Genomic DNA, 14,179 nt, shown 5'->3' with positions numbered 1-14,179 from the left:
GTGGAGCGGCAGGCACTGATCTCCTCTATCTGGTGCCCTGTGACGTGACCTGAGGGAATGGCCTGAAGTTGGTGGAGTTTAGGTTGGATATGATAAAAAGGTTTTTCCCCAGGGGGTGGTTGGGCACTGAACAGTTCCCCAGGGCAGTGAGCACAGCACAGCCTGCCAGAGCCCAAGGAGAATTTGGACAATGGTCTCAGGGATGTGGTGTGACACTTGGGGCGTCCCTGTGCAGGGCCAGCAGTCGGACTCTGTGGTACTTGTGGGTCCCTTCCAGCTCGGAATATTCTCTGAGATACATTTATCTACCTATAGACAACATCTGAATAAATACATACATCCGAAATGTTTAACGTGTGGGTGTAACACAAGACTTGAAGAAAAGAGCAGCGCAAGCAGACCCGGTGCCTTTTGACCTGCCGGGCGTGTGGAGGAAGGGGCCGCCGCGCACGACGAGCTTCCCCACAGCACATCGGACCCCTGGCTCTCGGCGCACACCGGGATCCTCCTTCGTCGTTCCCTTCCTTTCCCTCTCCTCCTTCGTCGTTCCCTTCCTTTCCCTCTCCTCCTCCCTTCCTCTCTCTTTCCCTTCCTCCCATCCCGGGAGAATCCGCTGGCGGCTCCTCCGGTGCGGATCGGCCGCTGGAAACTACATCTCCCATGGAGCCCCGCGCGCGGCGGGAGCGGCCACCTCCCCCGGCGATGGGGGGAGGGGACGATGCGCGGCCCGGGCTCGGGCGGGGCGTGGCCGGCGGCGCGGCCCTCCTCCCCCGCGGACCGTGTGTCGGTTCGGGCTCCCGCCGTCGCCATTTAGCGCCGAGGCGTCGCCGGGCGGCCGCGGCGGCTGCGCTCGGTCCTGCCCGCCGGGCGCCACCCGGACTCGGCTCGGCGGCGGCCCCGGGGAGCGGCAGCCCCGGGCAGCGGCGGCTGTGGGCCGCGGGCAGCAGGAGCAGTAGCAGGAGAAGAAGAAGAAGAAGAGGAGGGAGGAGGAGGAGGAGGGTTTCCGGCTCCGCGCGAGGCGGCCGCGGCTGTTGGAGAGAGCGCGGCCCGGCCGCGCGGGCGGTGGCTGCGCCTGCCGGGCGGTGGAGAGGCCGCGGCCGCCATGGGCGCCCCGGTGAGGCGGGGCTGAGCCCCCCGGACCCCTTTCCCTGCCCTGGGCCTGCCTGGGCCTCTGCTGCTCGGAAGCGAGTGACTGAGCGCGGCGGCTTTCTTGGCGTGCGGGCCTGCGCCCCGCTCCCTCCTCGCGTCCCGGCCCCTTTCCCTCCCCTTCCCGCAGCCGGGCCGGCCCCGCGCTCTCTCCATCGCCGGGAGTAACTGCGGCCGGCGCGGTACCGGCGTCTCCCCGCTCGGGGGCCTCCCCGGTGCTCGGGCTTTCCTTTCTCCCGCCGTCCCCCGCTCCAAGCCGGCGCCCCGTGTCTGCTCTCGGTGCTCCATGTCGGCCCCGCTGCCCGGCTCCCCGCTGCAGGATGGATGCATACGCTGACCGGAGATCCACCCCGCCGGCCCAGCCTCCCAGCTCCGCCGAGAGGAGCCCTTGGGACCCTCCTCTGTTGCAGCTGCAACGGCAGCCGCGGCCGGGCGCGCTCCCCGCTCAGTGACCGGCCCTTCCCTCGCCTCCCTCCGCCGCCTCGCCACAGCCGCGCTCCCCCGGGGCACCATGTCGGGGGACGCCGCCGGCAGCAGCGGCCCCCCGAGCCCGCGCTTCCTGGTGCCGCCGCCGCCGCCGCCCAAGAACGGTTCCAGCTCGGACAGCTCCGTCGGAGACAAGCTGGGAGCCGCCGAGCACGGAGCCTCCGGCGCCGGCGGAGCGGGCGGCGGGCCGGGGAGCGGAGGCCGCAGTGAGGAGTACCGGCGCCGCCGCCACACCATGGACAAGGACAGCCGAGGGGCGGCAGCCACCGAGCACCGCTTCTTCCGCCGGAGCGTGATCTGCGACTCCAACGCCACGGCCTTGGAGCTGCCCAGCTTGCAGCCCGCAGCGCCCTCGGCCCCCGTGTCGGGAGGCAGCGCGGCTCCCTCGGTGTTCCCCGCCTCGGCTGCCGGCCGGACCCCTTACGCCCCTGTCACCGTCGCCGAGGCCGATTCGCGGCCGCCGCCGCCCGCCCCGCTCCCCCTGGAAGGACAGGCTGCTGAGGAGCCCCCGGCCGCCAAGGATGCCGCCCCGCTGCTGCCCAAGGAGGAGGAGGAGGGGGATGAGGCAACTGCGCTACCCCCTAGCAGTGTCGCTGGCAGCCTGTCAGCTGCCAGCCGGGAATTCGAGGAGCGGAGAGCACAGCAGGAAGACATCGAAGAGCTTGAGACCAAGGCAGTGGGCATCTCCCCGGATGGCCGCTTCCTGAAGTTTGACATCGAGATTGGAAGAGGCTCTTTCAAAACTGTGTATAAAGGACTGGATACTGAAACCACTGTGGAAGTTGCCTGGTGCGAGCTACAGGTAAAATAAATAAATAAAAAAATGGGAATTAGCACGGCACAGTCACTTTCCCAGGTGCTAGTCATTGTGCTTGAAGGGGATAAAACCCATCAGCTCCAGGTCTGCTTAATTCGAAAGGAGCTGCAAACCTTACCTGAGGCAGTCCTTTGGAAAAAAGGTGCATCCTTTCCATAGAGGCAGTTTGCCTTTTTAATTATTTTAAATACTGTGCTCTCTGAAGAGTCTTTCAGCTTTATCATCACAAAACGTGCTGCAGTTCTGTTTTGTATAGTGTCTTGCATTTTATACCTCCAAAAGGTAGCTTGGAGGATTGTAAAATCACTTGTGTGCAGCTTCAGGGAGGCTGAGGGAGGATCCGTAAGTGAATGTCGACTTGAGCTCTCCTAAACGTTTCAGAATTTGTTGAGGTGTTTTTCTTAAGAAAAAATGTGAAAACATTAATTTCACAGCCATTTCATAGGTAGTGGCAGTGGATTCTTGAGGGATAGATAACTCTAGAATATGCACAAGTCATGCAGTGTATCACACCATTTAGTTCTGCAAAGCTGTGTTTTTCATTCTAACTTGCAGGGTTTGTGTTTGTTAACAGGGCCAGGGAAAGAAATTATCTTTCCAAAGCTTTAGAAAGCACGCTAAAGTTTAGCCTTTCTGGATGGCTGTTGGGTTAAACTGGACTAAGACACTGCTCTTTTATCAAGTGTCTAGACTGAGCAGAGCCCGAGTTCTGTAGGAGCCCAGTCTGAGGATGGCAAGAGCACCCTTAGTTCCCTGCGAGTCACAGCTTGTGTGACAGACACAGGTTGCTGTGCAACAACCTGGAAAGAAGTGGGAAGAGCTTGGAGTACCAGGAACCAATACCTGGTGTGCTGGTTTGTTTTCAAAGCCTCAGAGTAAAGTGAAAAGGTTTAGTGTTTGTTTTTTTGGTATTGGGTTTTGGTACAATTCATAGAAGGGCTCGTGTAGTACGTCTTTATTGTTGTTTGTGTTCCCATCCAATTTAGGGCAGACAAAAGAGCATTGGATGAGAGTCCCAAAACTCTTTGTAGGGTTTTTAAGCAGTCAGTGGCTCACAAACGATTGGTTGCAGTAACTGCACCAGAACTTTCTCAAAAGCACTTGTATATCTGCTCCAGTCAAGCTGAGGGAGTTTATTAAAAGATTTCTTAATTTGAATTCATATTTGCTTTTGGATGGTTGCTCAAGCATTCTACCAGTATCTTGGTTCATTATGTTATTGCCATTATTCTGTGCTTACTAACTGTGGAGGAAAGCTTCCAGTTTTCTTTGTGAGCCTTCAGCATGACCTGCTCCTCCAAGCTAGCTGCATACTTGCTGTGGTGGTCTGTTTCAGCATTGATTTTTAAATTAAAAGTAAAATGATCAATTGTTGGGCTCTGCTGAAGCTTTACTTGTCCACTTGGAACTGTGAGGAGATTAATAACCCATCAAAATTGTATGGCTTTTATTTGAAAGTTTAATCTTTTCAATTTTTGAGTTCTGTGGCTTTAATCTCTGGAGACTGTTTTAATCTTCACACTTACTGGTCAGAAACTAACATCAGCTTGGTATCAGTTGCCTTTCACTAATGTTGCCTCTTGAAGTGTCTTCATCATCATCATCAGTATCATGTGGACAAACTGTCTGAAGAAGCACCACCTTTGAAGGAATTTATTGAAGAAGCTCATTTTTAAAGGGCACATGAATTTCATGGATAGTATTGAGATGGACAAATTGCAAAAAGCATGAATGAAAATATTTGCAAGGGGGAAATAGTTGATGTATTGCTCAGAGGGGAAGTGCATTGCAGGAGTGCCTTGTGGGTTAAGTTAAGCCAGATTCCAAAGGCTGTGTTTTTCCTCTCAGGAGTCACTACCAAGTGACAAGTTTAAAACAGGAATGTACATTTTATAGCTGTTAAAAGTATTTGCTGAAGGAGGTAGACTCTACAGCTTGTAGAATATTTCAAGATTAAATCCCATTTTATTGTTTGTGACTAGAAAGAAAAGAAGGAACTTGGTATTTATTGGGATGGTGGGTATATCCTCTTATATAGGACAATGTGGTTGTTGATGGGTTGATACTTGTTATGCATGATTTGTATCAAAATGAAATCTGCATTCACAAGATGGACTGAAACTTAGATGTTATTGGTTTTCCAGGATGCCATGATTTGAGAATTGGTGAACCTTCAAAGCATAATTATTTTATTAGGGAAATGTGAATGATTTTTTTCCATGCTGTGTTACAGTAACCATAACTAACTGATGGTTTTACTTTTAATTATCTTGAAATAATGTTCCTCAGCAATAGCAGTTTTTCTCAGGCATCTGAGGTGTCTCACCTCCCCAGAGTCTTCTAAACAGCACTACTGAAGATTTTGGCAGAATGAGTTTTTAATTCTGAATAATACAACTATTCTTAATTTTTTGTATGTGCTCTGTAGTAATGAAGATCAAAACCTGAGACTATGACTATGCTTCCTCTCAAAGGAAGTTTAGATGCTGTTTATGAAATGCAGCTTGTGTTTCCAAGTTAGTGAAACTGTGGAGGATATTGCTCATGTCCTTAAGGCTCTTGAATTGCCTTGTAATTGAATTGCCCCTTCTGCTTGATAAATTGAACTGTGGAGGAAGTAGAAGGGGGAAGAGCTGAAATTCACTGGGTGACCTACTGGTGATCTTAGTGTCTCCAGGAAGCCAAGGTCCTGGCTCGTCATTTCTTCTGGATCTGTGAGTCAATTTTGTTGAATATAACAAAAACTTAACACAGGTGTGACTGATGGACTGTCCTGGTTTATTTTGTGACCCGTCCCTATGAAGCAAATTGTTACTGAACCTACTTTAAAATATTGTGTGCAGGTGTTCAAAAGTGAAATACCTGCTGTGCTGTGAATGTAGTGGAGCTGTGAAGAGCTCAGCAGCTCCTGCTTCTGCCAGTGCTCAGCTTCAGTTGCTGCAAGGCAATTGTTAGAGTAGTGTTGGCCTTCAGATACTTTTATTCCCCTTGTATGTATTCATCTCAGCTCTAGTTATTCTGAGTCAAGTGTGCCTCCTACTGTTGTCATTAGCACATCTCCTAAATTGACTAAAATAGTAGTTAGGGTTACTAATTAAAGGGTTTTTAAGTAGGTAGACATTGACAAAAGTGATCTTTGTAAATGATGTTTGAGCAGTGAGTTTGTCTCCTCTGTACAGCTCAGGTAATGTTGTGGCTAAAATGTGATGCCTTCCCCTGATGCTTTAATTTTGCAAAGTAATACTCATGCCAGAAGTACCAAGTCACATTGCTGTCTGCAAAAGCCAAAAATCTTAGTGCTGTTGTGTCATCCCTCTGAGTCCTGTGTGAGTGGTTTTAAATCAAGACTGTAATTTAACTGCTGATTTACAGAACAGTACAGATTCTTGCAGTCACTTGCTGGACTGCAAAATCTTCTCCCTAGAATTATTGCTCTGGGTTATTCAAATTAGTAACTTTTCACGTTGGGGTGTGTGTGATGATGTGGAGGTGACTTGGGCTCTTTTGAACTGTGTATTTGTGAGGCATTTGAAGACTTACCTTTCATTTGGGCAGGCATTCTCAATGAACTGTTCTTGTGGAGGTGTTTGCATGCTTGGTAATGGCTCCTGGTAAATGGTGAGCACTGCAGAGCAGCACTGTGTGTCTGCTGGGAGCTGCATTGCTCCTGTCCCTTGTGTTCCCTGAGAGGAACACAGTTCATGAGTGCCCCTTCCTGCACTGGATATGTTGCTTGGCCATTCTTGCTCTGGATTCAGTGCCAGGTCAGGTTATTCTGCTTAACACGTGAGCTGCTGAAGGATTAGGAAGGAACTGGAGGGCTCTCTCTAACCAACAGTCTCCAGGGGTAAGAAATGAGTTGGACAGGTGATAATGGTGCACAGAGTTTGTTGTACTCATTACTGCTTTGAGGGAAAGCTGACTGTGAATTTATTACATCTGAGTAATAAATTGGTGTAGGTTACCTGTGTGCACTTCTCTAGCAGATGTCTAACTACAAACCAAGTGTAGTGTACAGACACTCCAGCTTGCAAATGGATTTTTCTTACATAGGAAATAGCAATGAAAAACTAGCTGGGACAAGCATAATGCCAGAACTGGATGTGAACCATGAGATTCTCTAGTGCACTCTGGTAAAAATGATAATTCAAGTGACACTTTGTAGCAGGAAACAGCGAGGTACTAAATAATATTTCCATCTGTCAGAGTTTTTCTGAGTCTAACAATGTTAACTTAAAACTCACAGTGCAGGAAGTAGATTGGATGTGATGTGTAGCTTCATTTTTACTGACGCTTCAGATTTACTGATGCCTATCTTTATCTTGTAGTCTTAAAGCTATATTTAATGGTGATTTTTAGGTCAGCAGACAGCGGTGGAATGCAGTTTCTGTACTCTGGAGTACAGACTCCACTGCAGACTTACCATGACAAATATCAGCTTGTTGAGGTCAATGTATAATTTTTAAAATTCTCTATTCTTTCTGGACTGGCAGAACTGAGAATGTTTCAGAAGTTGCACATTTGAGTCTGACAACCAAAAAAGGTCTTGTATCACATAACTGTGGCATCCTGTAGTTTTTTGGTTTTTTTTTTTTTCCTTTTTAAAAAGCTGGTTGCATATTGCTCACTAGGAGTCCTGACTGCAAAGATGCTGGCTCTGATGCACAATCATGTAGTTACATTAAAGCAGAATGGAAAACCAGATCTAGACCTTTCTGCAGTGAGAGGAAGCTGAGAAGTGTGGAGCTGGAATTCATCTGTCAAGCACTGTTGGAAAGCAATTGCATTCTGTTAGTTCTGGAGAAATAGTCAATATCCCTAAACAAATACTCATTCTTTGAAAGCTCTGACTGTGATTTAATTCTGATTATTTAAAAAGACATTTTCTGAAACTTTTACTGGAAGACCAAGTCTAATGCAGTATGCTGGCTCCTGTGCCTACCCTGTACCTCACATCAGTGTTGATAACTCTGTTCACAAACGAGTAAAGCATTATGTGGCTGCAGCAGCAGTGTGCCTCCTGTTTGGGACTGCTTCTGGGCCAGCTATGTCATTGTCACAAATGTAGATTAATCAAGGTATGTGACAATCTGTCAACATCATGCTGTCCTTATTATCTCTGCTGTTTTCAGCTTTACAAATTGTGAAATGCTGGAAGTATACAGTGGGCTTATGGCACTTTCAGGATGCTGGATTTACATGCGTGCATATGCAGGGAACTTGAAATTTTGTGCAGCAAAGTCTAAATTTTTGCTGGTTTTCTGTGTCATATGGCAGAACAAATTACTGGTACTTACTGTCTTCAAATCTCTGATGTGAAATCTCCTTTAGCTAAAGATGACAACCCAGCCATATTCTTGAGTGTTTGTGCTGTAATTGATACAATTGACAGCTTGATAAATGACATGGGAAAGGGGCCAGACTAATTACCTGCAGAAGTATAAACAGTGGTCAGGCTCCCTCAGACTTGACAAAGGTGACCCTGAAAGAGAGAAGGCAGCTTTTGAAGTGCATTCTGGAGCTGCAGCTGTTAGGAGACCTCTGCTTAAGAAAATAATCTTACCTCAAAGGGATATCGCTTTTGGAGATGGCTGTGGGTCAATTTGTAACTGTCTGCTTGTGAGGCAATGAATATAATCGGATAAGTACATTCTGAAAATGCAGCAGTTCTTATGGAAATAAACAGGCTTGTATTTGTCAGTTTGTGTGGGTTTGAGAGGTGCAGAATTAAATCTTTTAAATGAGATTTGTTTTGGGCTGTTGTGGTTTAAAACACTTAGCTTCATAACAAAACTTTTGAGGGCTGAGGAAAAGTACCAGGTCTATAATCTTTCTTTGTAAGGGAAAAAAACCCCACCTGATAAAAGGTCCCTGGAGATATCCTGTATAGAGTCCTTTGAGAGCAGAGTAATAAATAAAACAAGCAGTAATAGATCTGTGGTAGTCTCCATGGTGCACAGTACAGTGCAGTTTTCAATACCTTTTGGTTAGCAACATCCCTCTAGGCCACATGTTCTTTTTCTTATTTTGTCTGGTTTTGTTTCATGCAGCAGCTTGTTAAACATCACAGCTCTGACTGACACCCAGGTTCTCCATGCTGCATGTGACAAAGCTGGTGCTAAGCAGTGGCAATCTTGATGCTTCCTGTCATGCATTTCCTGTAAAGATTACCAACCTTTTTTTGAGACTACAAATAGGTTCTTTCAAATTGTGGTTGAGTTGAAATTCAAGTGGAGTGGTTTTCTGTTTAGCTTGTCAGTGTACATAATGGATGTAACATTTAAGTTAAAAGAAAGATAATAAATATCATGTAAATTTGCAGTGCTCCTGCAGCTGGGCATGGAACTTTGTCTTGACTTAGTATGTGCTTGTGGATTTTGTTGGTGGTGGTGTTAATTTTTAATAGCAGATGGTAGGAAGTTACTGGTTTTGACTCTTGAAACTTCAGATAATGATACTGTGGTTCTAACTAGGTCATGATGTGTGTACACCACACTTGGAAAAATGCTCTTCCAGGACACTTGGAACAGTTTCTATTCTAAATAGCAGGATTTGTCATGCTGAAAATTGATTTCTTGGAGTAGTTAAAGGCTTTTATCTAATATGAACCATCTGCATATCTTTTAAAATCTGTTATTTAAATTCTTGTCCAAATGAACAAGACTCAGTTTTTATGGCTTCATAAGTATTTTTATGGAAGCTGCTTCCATTCCCTAGGACTGTCTTGTAGGTCATTTTGAGAATCATTTAGGGTGTGTGTTGGACCTTAAACAGTGTTAGAATGTTTTTGGTCAAGATACTGTGGCTGTCTTTTCTACTCTATTTCCAGTTTCCTCAGTAGATTTACAAATTGTCGTACCAACTCTTCTCAATGTGTGGTTTTAGTTCCCCTCATTCCCTTTGGGAGAGCTGGGAGAAATAGAGGGGTGATGAGGATTGAATCTGTACCTCAGTTGAGGTCATGTGAAGGAGCTTCCTCATGTCTTGTCTTGTGGGCACAGCCTGCAGCATACCCCTTAACTCCATGCTGCTGAGGATAAACTTTGTGTTAATCAGGTTTTGTGCTATGCTGTCCTCCTAACCCAAAAGGAGATCTGTGCAGCAAGTTCATCACAGGTGTTGGTACATCTTTTTAGAAAGAAAGTTAGAATAAAGTAATGGGTGGAATGCAGTGACCAAAATTCAGATTCAGTTCTTAGACATGCTTCTGAATTTTGTCCCACTTGTCATTTTCACCTGGTGATGGGAGGTATATTGCACATATCCAGATTATTCTGAAGTGCTTCAAGATTTGCTTGGGGAATTCCAAGCAGCACTAGGTTCCTTTGCCTGGCTCAGGAATAATTTAACATGTTCTCAGGTGATTTTTTGGCAAAGGAAATGGCAGCCTGATAAAAATTGGACTGGTAGTGTTATGTTGTTATATCATAGCCTTCCAGAGGCTATGTGAGTATTAATATGTATCTAAAGCAGTAAGCAGTTTTTACAAGGATAGCTCATTCTGAATCACACAGAGGCAAACTGCTGTGTTTGAATTTGTCATGTTACATCTAAGCACAATCTTTGGGAATGCTGCCTATACACTTAGACTCTAGAAATCCTTTAGAAAGGATGTGGTATGCTTGATGGCCTTGTAACTAAAATATCTATGAGCTTTCCAAGAGATGTGTCAATGACACCAGAATAAATGTGTTTAAATGTAGGTGATGCCATTTTTTTTCCCGTGATCTGTGTGCCCCAGAGCATGGTTCTGAAGTCACCTGGTTCATCTATTGGGAATCTAGGGGCAGCAGTTTTCTGGAGTCTCTGTTCTCAGGACAGGATCACTGTGGTGCATTTCAAGTCTAAGTTTGCAAGTAGCTAGCAGGACTCTTCAGATGTTACCAGTAAGATTAAAGCAAAGAGGAAGCTTTGGATATCCCAGTAGCATCCACATCACAAGTTGTGTTTGGAGCCATGGTCCAGAGTGGTTCTGGTCCTGTTGCCTTTGTTAGACAAGCACTCAGTGATAGGACCTTTCAGTAGGTCCCTGTTAAGCTGCTCTCCTCCTGCTCTAGGAAGACAGCAGACAGTGTGGGACATGATCTTTGTCAGACCTCTTACATGATGTAGGAGTTAGATTGTTTCGATTTAGCTGTTCTGGATCATCCCTTTCATCTGCATGTTTCAGCCATTTCTAGTTTCATTGCCTGAGAAATTGAAGATAGTGGGTTCTGATAGCAGGTTTGGGGCTGGTGGCAGAAAGCAGAAAGGTCAAGATGGAAAAACCCAATTGTGCAATTGTGAGTTGAATGGCACTGTTTGGTAGAATGTGAAAATCATAGGAATGGCAGTCTCTTTCTATGTAGCTGGGGAAAATCTGAAACAGCTTTGCTGAGGTAAGTGAAAGATAGTACAAAGCTGATGCCAACAGCCATGTGCATTTTGTCTGGTTTTGGCCAGTTAATGTAGCCTTGTGATAGTTTAAAATACCCAGTTGATAGGGTTACCCTGCTTTCCTGGGACATTTTCTTCTCTTAGGAGGACCTGTGACTTGCTTCTCCTGTGCTGATTGATGGTGGCAAGTTTGTGACCCCAGTCTGAGTGGATTTTGACTGCTTCTGTCCTTGGATAGACTGATGACACACAGACAATAACCCCCAAATATTACTATTAAAAGCTTCAGCAATCCAGGCTGATTATCTTAAGGATCTGAAATCTATGTGAGCTTATGTAATATGCATCTGTTAATGGCAATTTCTGAACCGTTAACAGGTTTTGCTTAAATGTTGCAAAATGTTACCATGTCTGTTTTCAAATCTGCCTCTTTTTAAATGAGACTTCTATTCTAACAAATATTTTCCAACATAGAACTATTTTTGGTTCATCTTTATTCAGCTGCTTATGGTATGCTTTCATTTGGGAAATGTAGGTTATCTATGTAAAAATGCAAGATGTTCAATTAATGTGCTTTGTTATAGCTAATTTGAACTCGGTCTACAAGTTCTCCTTAAATTAAAAATGTCATTATGAGGCTAAACTTGACGTAGACAGTTTTTGAAGCAGTCCAGTCAGATAAATATCCTACTGTAAGAAATACTGTCTGAGAAGTGATTGATTTTTTCTTTTTTTTTTTTTTTAATATTGCCCCCTCTAGATGTAGACAAGTAGAGATTGACAGTATGTAGAATGGCTTTTGAGGGCAGGCTTTTTATTTGCATTTATCATGATTTGGGGCTTAGTCTGTTGTTTGGTTTGCCAGGAAGAGTATGCTGAAAAGGGAGAACAACAGAAGTGTCTGATACAAAAATAAGACTTGAAGTTGAGTTTTAGAATGATTTTTTTTCTTCCTGTGGCTTTCTCCACTTCCTTTATGTGCAGCTTGAGCTTCTTTCTGCAGACTCAAAAGCAGAAATGAATTTTAGGTTGTGGCAGGAGGGGTGGTGGTGAATTAGACAGGGTGTTTGAATTTGAAATGTTTTGCCTCTTGATGGCAACTGTGAGCCAGTTAAGGTGATGGTATGATTTCTTCTGCTGATCTCTTTATACAAGCCTGAACATATCTCAGAGGTTCAGTATTTACCCTCAGGAATAAAAGAGGAAAAAATAAGTGAAGAGCCTCAAGGTTGCTGCTGAAGACTTAAATGCTGTAGCACCCCAGTGTATTGTGTGTGTTCTATACTTGAAAATTGGTCACATATTGTCTTTCTTACTCAGGTTTCCTTCCAGCATTTCAGTGCCACTGAACGTGACTAACTGTGTATGATAACACTTCAGATGGGAAAAATAGCCAGTTGCCTTGATTTTTATCTTGGGATTATGGTTCAAAGAAAGTGGTGTTCTTCCTCCCATCCAGTATGGAATCTTATTTCTGAAAGTTGGGCCAATCACAGAAAACCTAGCAGAACTGAAGTTTGATTTGTTTGTATTGGAGAGTCTGAAATCTGTTTTTATTGTTACTTAAGTGGGTTTTTTTTGTCCAACAAACTTTAGGAATTAAATAGCATTTACAAGACAAAAGTAAGGAACAGCAAAAAACCTTGTTTCTTAGGATGTACATGACATTTCCAAGTTTTAGGACCAGGCAAGTTTAAAACTATGAGAGTTCTTATTGCTATGAATGGCTAGTTCATGAAAGTATTATTTTAATACTTGTACTGAAGCTTGTGGATTTCTTGCCTGCTTTTTGCCAAAATGCTTCCTTTTATAGTAATCTTATTGAGTAAGCTACCTACTGTGGATATACATCAGTTGGTGTTTTCTTTACAGATTAAATATTTGTGTAACTTTCATGAACAGGTAAAGCCATTTCATGGGTGCATTCAGGCTGTGAGCTCCATAAGCCCAGCAGCCTTTAAAGCTGAGCATTTTGTTGCTTTTTGTTGTGGGTTTTTTAGTATTTTGTAGCAGATTGTGAATGTGCACATTTTGTCTTTGAAAAGCTTTGTGACCATAATTTAAGTGTTTGAAGGAATTTTTTTCTGAAACTGGAGAGACAGCTATCCCAAACCAGCATCTGTGGCCTAGTTGGTGGGTAGATGACTAACTGCTCTGGAAGGTCTTCTGGGTCAGTTTTCTGAGATACACAGTTGAGTTGGTCTGAAGTGTGGAGTTGAACAAGCATGAGAAAAACTTTATAGTCCTACTACTCCAAATATAGAGATTTTGTGAAAATTCCCAATGTGCCCAAGCTATAAATGGTTTCTGCTTGATAAACCTGTACCGTAAAAATCTGTTATTTGTTGGCCTCTGGGAGAAGGCATCCTTAGATTCCAAACCATATGAGTGATTGGGTCATGAGTTGGAAATGGGTGATAAACTGATTTACAATACAGGAAAACTAACACTAGTGTGAACAATGATTATGTCAAATGGGAAGGAAAGAAATGGTTCAGTTTTGTGAAGAAAGCTAAGTAGCTTTAGATTAGGTTGGGCTGACCAAAGGAAGTAAGCCAGGATCAGCTGTGCTAAAGCAGTTGGCTGTACTTTCAACATCAGCAAAATAATTCCCCAAATTCTTTTGTGGAAGGCTCTGTTATTTACTATTACTGCAAATTGCTGGTTTTTGTTCTGAATTGTTCAGCTGAAGTTTTGCAGTGGTTTGACCTCTGTCAGAAACCAGTTATGGCTTCTAATGTGGCAGCTTATAAGATAATACCAAATTTCTGAAATATGCTTGTGATGTGTGATTGTGCTGTTGTACCATGTCCAAAACTGTGTATTGCTCAACTTCTGGTCTTGATAACTTTTTGCAACAAACCACATGGTTTGGGTAACTGTGAAATTTGAAGGAGTGCAGCTATTTTAAATAAAGAGCTGATAACTAGCAGGTAATGACGCAACTGATAAGTGGTAACTAAGTCGGTGTGGATGACTGCAGTTGCAAAGCAGCAGGCTGTGAATGTAGCCATGTTTTAAGTATAATTTGTCACTTAAGAGGGGTATGAAATCTGAGGAAGTTGGCATTGGAATTTCGAATGGAAAGAATGAGTTGGTTGATGATGTAGAGAGCTATTTTCCACTTTCCCTTTGACTTCTGTCCTTATCTCCTCTGGCAATAATATTCAGGGAAATGGTATCTTTTGTTTCTCTTGTTCCTGTGTGGGAATGGTAATTGTTCTTGCTTTTTACCTGTTCAGGAAATATCCTCATTTCTCCCCCCTCCAACAAAACAGTGTATCAGTCATTGCCAATGTGATTTTTTGCTTTATTTTCTAACCTTGGCCTTCCTGAATCCTCCTATGGTCCCAG

General features: G+C 44.5%; 1 protein-coding gene across 14 annotated transcripts in view; it reads left to right on the top strand.

Annotated features, from left to right (window-relative positions):
- Positions 1–743: 743 nt before the first annotated feature.
- Positions 744–14,179, top strand: part of WNK1 (WNK lysine deficient protein kinase 1) — a 98,802-nt gene continuing 85,366 nt past the window's right edge. For 7 of the 14 annotated variants that reach the window (XM_071422238.1, XM_071422236.1, XM_071422230.1 and 4 more), the window contains exon 1: positions 745–2,434. In XM_071422238.1, coding sequence (XP_071278339.1) covers positions 1,658–2,434 — 777 coding nt within the window. In that variant the 5' untranslated portion in view covers positions 745–1,657. Of the gene's footprint in view, positions 2,435–14,179 lie in introns of all 14 variants that reach the window. The other 7 variants (XM_071422228.1, XM_071422227.1, XM_071422225.1 and 4 more) reach the window with 2 other exon arrangements.

Source organism: Agelaius tricolor, unplaced genomic scaffold (assembly GCF_023055355.1).
Source record: "Agelaius tricolor isolate 1412-34295 unplaced genomic scaffold, bAgeTri1.0.p SCAF_3, whole genome shotgun sequence".
In the NCBI taxonomy this organism is placed as follows: Eukaryota; Metazoa; Chordata; class Aves; order Passeriformes; family Icteridae; genus Agelaius; species Agelaius tricolor.
Note: the sequence above shows the minus strand (reverse complement) of the source record. Positions and strands in the feature narration are given on the sequence as shown.